This window comes from Drosophila ananassae, chromosome 2L (genome assembly GCF_017639315.1).
Source record: "Drosophila ananassae strain 14024-0371.13 chromosome 2L, ASM1763931v2, whole genome shotgun sequence".
In the NCBI taxonomy this organism is placed as follows: domain Eukaryota; kingdom Metazoa; phylum Arthropoda; class Insecta; order Diptera; family Drosophilidae; genus Drosophila; species Drosophila ananassae.
The window spans coordinates 9,570,566-9,578,866 of record NC_057927.1 but is presented as its reverse complement, the minus strand read 5'-3'; the positions used below and the strand labels follow the sequence as shown (position 1 = coordinate 9,578,866).

The 8,301-nt window shown below is 36.6% G+C and overlaps 1 protein-coding gene across 2 annotated transcripts; it reads right to left on the bottom strand.

Annotated features, from left to right (window-relative positions):
* Positions 1–503: 503 nt before the first annotated feature.
* LOC6500874 lies at positions 504–7,741 on the bottom strand. 2 transcript variants are annotated; one of them, XM_032456310.2, is made up of 7 exons: positions 7,217–7,741; positions 6,228–6,516; positions 3,199–3,352; positions 2,935–3,143; positions 2,731–2,864; positions 2,389–2,644; positions 504–2,252 (listed from the first exon to the last, which is right to left on the bottom strand). In XM_032456310.2, exons 2-7 carry the CDS (start codon positions 6,271–6,273, stop codon positions 2,149–2,151), a joined length of 903 nt encoding a protein of 300 aa, XP_032312201.1. In that variant the 5' UTR covers positions 6,274–6,516; positions 7,217–7,741; the 3' UTR covers positions 504–2,148. The 2 variants fall into 2 exon arrangements, with proteins under 2 accessions (XP_032312201.1, XP_001954086.1); XM_001954050.4 differs by having other exon boundaries at positions 6,228–6,463.
* Positions 7,742–8,301: the final 560 nt, after the last annotated feature.

Below are 8,301 nucleotides of genomic sequence, written 5' to 3'. Positions count from 1 at the left end.
ACTAATTGCAGCAGCATTGAAATTAATTATTTAACCCTTTTTATTGTTTAAGCCTTCTCGGCTCTCCAGTTTCGCTGCCTTTTTGGCCTGGCTTTCGGGTTTTGACCGGGACGCGCCTCATTAGCATAATTAATTGTGCAAATTTGTGTAGTTAAACAAGTTATTATTTCAAATTAAACGACTACATTTCATCACGACCAAAAGTATACGCTGTCAGGGAATTACTTACTATCTCTTTAAGTTCTGGCGGTCGAACAGTTATCATAAACTTACCCGCTGAGATGAACTAAAAGTATTGAAGTATTAAAAAATGGAAATTAAGAATTTGTTTGATACATACATTTTAGTTGAAATTAAACAGTAAAAAGGTCTGACTTTCCTTTAAAGTTATGGCTTTTGTTAATTTAAAACTTATTTACCTTCGGTTTAATTTAATACTCGTGTTCCAATATGTCTGTTATAATACAGATTAGCGAAACGAACTTTGAATAAACGCATTGAAAGCCATAAATTGAATTATTTATTCATCTTATTTATTTGAGTTTTTCATGAACAGCAGGTAAACAAAAACAAATGCATTGCAGTTCGCTTTTGAAATATTTTACACAATTTAATGGCCACTCGCCAAAAGGACCAAAAAATTAAAATAAATGCTTTTATATACATTACCATTAGTTTCTCACGTTTATTTTGTTCTCGTGTATTTTTTCTTTACAACCAAAAGATGTGCGAATGAGTAGATAAATTAATTTATACATTTATGCTTTATAATTTCCATGCTTTTTCATCACACACTCTGAGTTTAATTTTAATTGGATACATTTTCAGACGAAATTCAGGATTCATATCATTATTATACTGTAGTATAATACTTTTGCTTAATACTTTTTACTGTGGCTGTATTTATAGGGATCTGACCCAGCGGATAATAGTTAGTGTTATTTTTATGGTCGCCCAGCTAAATAAATCGTTTCTGCCTGATTATTATTTTGCTGTTCGGTTTTTTCCACTTGCCTAAGTAAATACATGAGATATATAGCGAATAGCTTTATATACATTCGTATTTAGTTGAGCCAGGCAGCGCGACTTGATTTATTTAATAGTTGTGTGTTCTCTGTTTTGGATGTTTAAAATTATATTTACAGCACGGCTATGCTAGACTTAATTATAGTGATTTTTACAGCGTCTGCCTTTTCGTTTTAAGCTGATAAAATCTCATGTTCTTCCATTATATTTGTTTTTATTTTTTCACATTTATTTTTATTGTATAGTATTTGTTTGCGTTGTGTTTTTTATCATTGGTGTGTGGTGTGATGTGCGCGAATATATTTGCTTGAAAATGTTTCATGTGCACTACGAATGAAAATCAATTGCCAAATGGCAATTGAAAAAATTACGCCTATATACATATATTCGAAATTCGATTGGTTTGCTGGAGAGGGACTTATTTTGGCTAGTATCAGAGTCAGGCAGTTAATACAGTTTTTTTTCCCCGTCAGTTGCAATACGAAGGAATATAAATTTCCCATTTTTTACTGAATAGTTGTTATAGCAAAGCTGACACAAAAAATTCATTTACACGAAAAATATGATTTTTACTACAAAGAAGTATATAATATGAGTGTTTCACAATGTGAAAAGTGATAACATGGTGTTTTCTAAAACGATTGTGTTAAACATAAACGTTTGTGGTTTGTTTTTTACAACTTCGCAGTGGATAAACGAAATGAGAAATGAAAAAATTTCATATTTTATACCCCTTAACTTAGTTAGGCTTATCATTTCTTTATTTTACTTTCATAAAAATTTAATTTTTACGAAACAAACCGGAAAAGAATAAATAGTTTTAAATAAATTGCACACTTAACACTATTTTTTTCTATAGCATGTATAAATTTTAACACTTTATTCCTTGGGTTTGCCCTTGCACCTCAAACCGTATTTACACTAGGCAACCCAAAGCTTTTTCTATTGGCTAGAGTCACGGTCTTACCTTTGTCTGTTATCCTACCTAACTATCTAACTAGTGACTAACTGACTGACTAACTAACGTGATGATATAGTTGACAAAGTTGCCAAACGAGGCAATTTCCATTCCAAATCGACAGTTTTCACTTAATCCCCAAATTTCCCTACAGCTTTGAGTGTTCATGACGGGCGCCACAGGCATTGGAGCAAAGAAATTACCGCCAGGATTGCGGAAATTATTGATGTCCTGCCACCAAGACTATTCCTTTGTCTCGCTCCCGAATCTTGAGTGGTAGAAAAAATCAGAGACAAAAGAAGTAAGAAATTAAATTTGTAATGAAATATATGTAAATGAATAACTAAGTTATATTACACTTATAATTTAAACTTTTAGCTTATGAATTTAAAATAGAAACTCACTTGTATTTGCGTGTCTTAACGGCATTTGATTGTTAAAGTTGTCAAACTGCGACAAGGATGCACTGAGTGTCGTCTCACGCCTTAGCTCTGGATAATTTTCAATTTCCGCCACGCATTTGAGCTCCAGGATCTTTCCGGCCTGGAAAAAGCGTTGTCCTTGCAGATAGAAATGAACTTGCAGCCTTTGGCGCCGCAAAACGTAATCATGGGCCGGAATGCTTGTGTCAATTGATGGCTGAAGCTCACCCAAAAGGGGCTAGAAACGACAATCAAAATATTATTAATACTATACTAACTAGAATACTGGCTTAGTTTATATTTTGTTTTAGCTCGGTTTCTCACCTGTTCGCCATTAATGTACCAGGTAAGCCGAGTGGGCAGACTGGAATAGTCCGAGGAGCAGGTGGCACTAAGAAACTCTTCCATGCGGTACATTGAATTAAAACTTTCTATTAGCGGATCGCTTTGAGGTAGGGCTACAAAAAATATAAAAAAACTCCGAAATAAAATATGCATTTTTTACAAATTATCGGCTGAAGGACCAACCTGCCACCGTCATATTGTCGGCCTTGTCGGCCAATTTAAAATGCGGAGCATCGCCACTAACTTCACATTTGTAAACGCCAGTCGACTTAGCTCCTTGCAAACTCAAGTCCAGTCTGCAGCTGGATTCGTTGCATAAATATTTTCCATCTAGCACCTGCAGTCCTTGAACACCAAACGTCATATAAATCGGACTCGTCAGGGGAGAATATCTAACAGGAATGCATAGTAAGAGAAAATATATATTTATTCATAAGCTAGCCTTACCTAAAGAACTCCTCATGATCCTTGTACCATTTAACAGAGTTAAGAGTGTGACCTCGCATGTCGTAGCTGCAGGATAACGTAACATTGTCCCGAAAGTCTACGATTTCCGGGACACTTATGTCTGTCACAAATAGAGCTGATGCAATGGGGCAATCTAACAAATAATAATAATAATAATAATTTTAGGTACCAGTAAGTCGTATTTTTTCCCGGTATCTTTCCGGTATTTGGATAATTTATAAAACTATCAAAAAACTATAAAAAACACAAGTAAATTATCCTAGAGCTATAATAGTTTGATAATAAAGAGAAAAAATTCTATACTTTTTCCCCCCATATGCTTCATATTAAGCATTTGCTCCTGACATCCTGTTAGGGCCATCAAGTCCCAGAAAAAATGCCACAGGGCAGTGACAAAATTTGGTAACCAAAATCCAGAGAGATGCCCGGCGATGGGGTGGGATGTCGTTCGGTTGTACGTAATTTTTAATTCACGCAGGTGACTGACCTGGGAAAATGGGAAAACTGGGGGAATGTGACCAAATTTCGGCAGGACCTAGCACATGAGACATCGAATAAATTTGAAATTTCATGAAATGAATATGCAAAACAGTTAGTTAGCCAGGTGGCCCAGCACCAGAGGGAGATTCGTAGAATCGGATATAAAAGAGAGAAGGAAGAGGAATGCAAAAGCAAAGGATACACGGCCATATGTAACTGGCATATGTAGTTATCCCTACGTACTCTCGGTGATAGTTTTTGGGGGCAGAGTTTTAGCAAAGCTGGCTACCGACCAAATAAACAACCAAGTGGAAGGTTGGCCCAGACAGCTGATAAGAAAGAACTAACCAAATGTCAAAAGACTTGGCTTTGGAAATGCCAAAAATAAATTTAACATGAGCTGAGAGATGCGTATTCTGCAGAAGGACTCTAAAATGGTAACTAGTTACCCTTACAAGTTCTGAAGCTTAGCATGAATTACATTACATTAAAGCTTACATTAAAGCCCATTTTTAAGTTTCATATTTTTAATAAGCGACTCAATCATAATAATAAGGCACATAATACTATCGTATTATTTAATAAAAACTCTAAAAATACATCTGAACAATGGTAAAATTTAAGTCACGAGGAAGCCAAACCAACACATTACCCTTCTGTGTGGGTTAAGCTGGTTTCCCCGCTAAACCACACAAAAGGGGATGGAAAAACCTGGTGTTGGTTGAGCGAAGCCAGAGTAACAAGCTCACATAGATATAGTTACACCTCAGCATAGAAAACTTTACTGATAATTAACCTACACATTTCATTTGAGAGTGGCAAACGCATTCATTCCAGGACACCTTTCCTCCGAGTCTCCTCCCACTTGTGGACAAATTTACATAGGCATTTCTGGGGACAGTACGGCCTGGGCTGGCGTACAAGTTTGGTGATAAATTCATTTGGAGAGGCCGAGACTAGACATTTAGGCAAACATTTTTGCTGTGGCTTGTTTTTTATTTTTAATAGCTCCTTGTGGTTCAGTGGTGAAGTGTGTGTTTATATGTGTATACAACAATCCACACAGCTCGGTTTTCTCCTGTGGCTGGAACATATGCATAAATATTCATTTCATCAGAAGGCCTAAGCTCGGCCACTAAAACCCACAAAGTGCCGAAAAAGTATCTATAAAATACCAACAAATAGCAAAATTGTTTATTCTTTTTTAGTCGAGAACAGAATGCATCTGGATCCACAAATTAATTGGGTTCCGAATGATAAAGCAGTCCAACTGATTTTTCAATGTAAATAAACAGAGCCATGCCTCTTGTTATTTGTTGTAGTTCCTTTGCGGTTACTCAGGGCGACATCGTAAATTGGATGTCCCAGAATGGACAATATTTAATTCCATTAGGCTGGCTAAATAGTTGTTGCTGGCAAACACTCTAAATATAAAATGTTCACAGAAAATTGAAAAGTTACAACTCCCCCAGCAGAACTTTCTTTCCGCCACTCCTGGCTCCTGTTTTCTTTTGTTAGGCAACCCTTTGTGTGGGTGCTCGACTGCATGAAGCTTGATGTCCCTGGATGAAAGCACTCTGAGGTGAGGTGTGGGGGAATTGTTCAGCCAAAGTCATAAGAAATTGTAAAAAAAGGAACCATACCCTATTTTTCACACTCCAGTAATATAGTTAGTTTCTTTTCAGGAACTAGTAAATAATTATGTTTCCCAACTGAATAATCTCAATTAAAATTGCAGTTTTATAATTTGTTTTAAAATTATAGAATAAAATATAAACTAATCCCAACAATAAAGAGTTGCTAAGGCAAAGCTAGCACACATGATGGAATACAATTTCTAGGTCATATAGGAAAGAAATAAGAGAAAAGTGAGCCAGCTCATTTAATGTGCTGCAAATTAATTGCCCCATTGCCATTGGCAATTCCAGTGCTCCGGCAGCAGGGAATGAAAACCAAGCAAGGAGTGAGCAAGAGCAGGAGAAATGGAGGGATGCCTTTGGCAGTCTGCCTAATTGCGAACATTTCAAAAATACAATTTAAGTTTAAACTGCACTCAAGATGTGCTGCAGTTGCTGCTGCCTGTGCTCCTTTGGCGAAAGTTGCGGCAGCAGAAATTACCAAAATGCCAAAAGGGATGACGGCAGCAAGGCAGCTAACCAAAGTGCAACTGCAACTGCGCCAGCCGTTGAAATTATGGCAAAAGTCATTAAAAGCGCAGAGTTTTCCCAGCACTCCACTCACCAGAGGCAAAAGTTTCCCAATATTGATTTGCGGTTTCTGTTCCGCGCAAACACCAATAACAATTAAAATAATAATAATAAACCGATTCGGGAGCAACACTCAAAAGCCGGTGATTTGACCGGCTCACATTTCGCATACGCACCGTTGTCCACAAATCCCCGCCATCGCTTCATTAACCAAACAAATATTGTAAAACCAGGGACACCAAAAACAAAGCATAAATTGAATGCAATAACAGGAAAAAATAATAATAATTTCCTCGATTACTGGCGGACACAAAAACTTACCAATTAAAAGTGCGATGAACAGAAACATCAGCCAGCCGTAATCCATTTTTTCGCCGGCGTCCTTATTGTTGCTCTTGTTTGAATAAAATTAATTGCTTCCAGTTATTGTTGCTCTTGGCTTTGGCAGTGGCGTTGATTTATGCAGTTTATCCCTGTCCTCCCGCAATAGCACGCTTTTATCTCTTCGGATCCTTTTTATTTTGTTTCGAGTGCAGTGAAGGGGATGCGACAAAAAACTAGAATCGAACAGCCAAGTGGAGGTCAAACGGGTGGCTCAATTAATTGAACACTGTGTCAAAGGAAGATGTACAAAAGAAGAATGCCAAATCCAAATCGAGATGGAGAAACGGAAAAAAGAGAATATAAATAAATAAAACTTGAGCGACAAACTCATGCAGAAAAGTTCAAAGGATACGCTCTGTCAGTGTCGTTATAAATAAATAACAAACATTAGAGCTGCTCGGAGCAGAGAAGAAGCCGATGGGAATGGAGTTGGTACACAATAAAAAAAATTTGTTGGCTTATTAAATATAGTAAGGATATACATATATACTCTACTCAATTATATTATTAACCTATTTACAGAAATAATTTTTGATTTTTTAAACAATTTTAGTCTTTAATAAAAAATTTAACATGCTTTAATTTTTTTCCAATTATCAATTGTTAAAATTAATGATTGCCAATCTAATTAAATAATGTGCTTATTTCCTTTACGAAATCAACTCAATTTATTTCTTCGTGTACCAACTCGCATGAAAGGGAAAGCAGGAAATAACAGCAAAAAAAAAAAGAAAAACAAGGACATGTGGGCGTGGCAGACGCCCTGGCATCCTGTTTTGTAGAACTGGCTGGTATGTGTATGTGCGTTTGTCAACTTAAATAATTTAAATGCCAAATTCAAACGAATCCATGTGTTTAATATTTGGATAAGCCATCGAGTGCCACCAGCCACGCCCCCCAACACAGAAGCCCTTGTACTTCAGTACCTTTTTTTAGCCGTTCACTTTATTTTTCTTGGATGTTCGTGCCAATTGGGTTTGGTTAGAGTTGACATTTAACTGAAATTGAAGCACTCTGCGGAACCGGAAGTTTCCAATCCTGTTCAGTTTGTCGCCACGTCCATGTAGCAATTTTAAACTTGTTTTGTTTTATTTTTGTTTTACGATGCCAAAAGTTCATTCACTACAAATACAAGTATTTTCATTTTATTCACTGTTTCATTTTTCGGTTTGAAGGAGGGTCTTTTAACTATCCTTGATGTTTAATTGACCATTCGCAAAGGGATGGAATAGAAAATTTTATTCTTGTCTTATCTTTGAGTCTTATTTTTCAAGCACATGTATTCGTAATTATCTTTCTTTTACTACAGTAAGGGAACTCATGGGCAGTTTTATCCCTTTTTTATGGGACAGCAATCGGGGCGACGATTCGGGAATGCTGTCGAAAAGTATCTCCGCGCGGCTTCAGGCTTACGAGCTGACTGAAGCTGCGAATTCGAAATCGGGAGTTCCATTTCGCAGATGCCATCGCTTTTGGCAGAGCAGCTGGCGTCGCAGCCGCCAAAGGACTTCGTGGCCAGTTCTCGTGTAATAGCATCGCTCAGCATCTAACTGTGGCCTCGGTTGCTAACGAACTCGGTTACACGACAGCTGAGCCTGTAACAGGACCTTTGGTCCACGATAACTTACTGCAAAGAGAGTCAAAGAGAAACACAGATGAGATAAGAACATTTTGTAGCTTTGTCGCTGGCTGTTACGAGTTAACAGAAAGGATGTCATGCCGAACAGAGGCCTGTTACTGGTGTTAACAGAAAACTTTATTTGTGACTCTGTCATTTTTATAAAATAAAGAAAGAAATAATAAAAACTACAATAAAAAATAAATAAAATAAAATCACGCAAGAGACAATTCTCTTGTGTTATTCTACACAAAAATATATACATATTGCTATTATTTTTATTCCGTATTTTGGTATTCTTTAGTTTATAAAAACAATTAATAGACTAATAAAGAGTTTGAAAAATTTTATCGTATCCCTTTAATTCTATCTATAAGTTCTGAAAGAAAATCA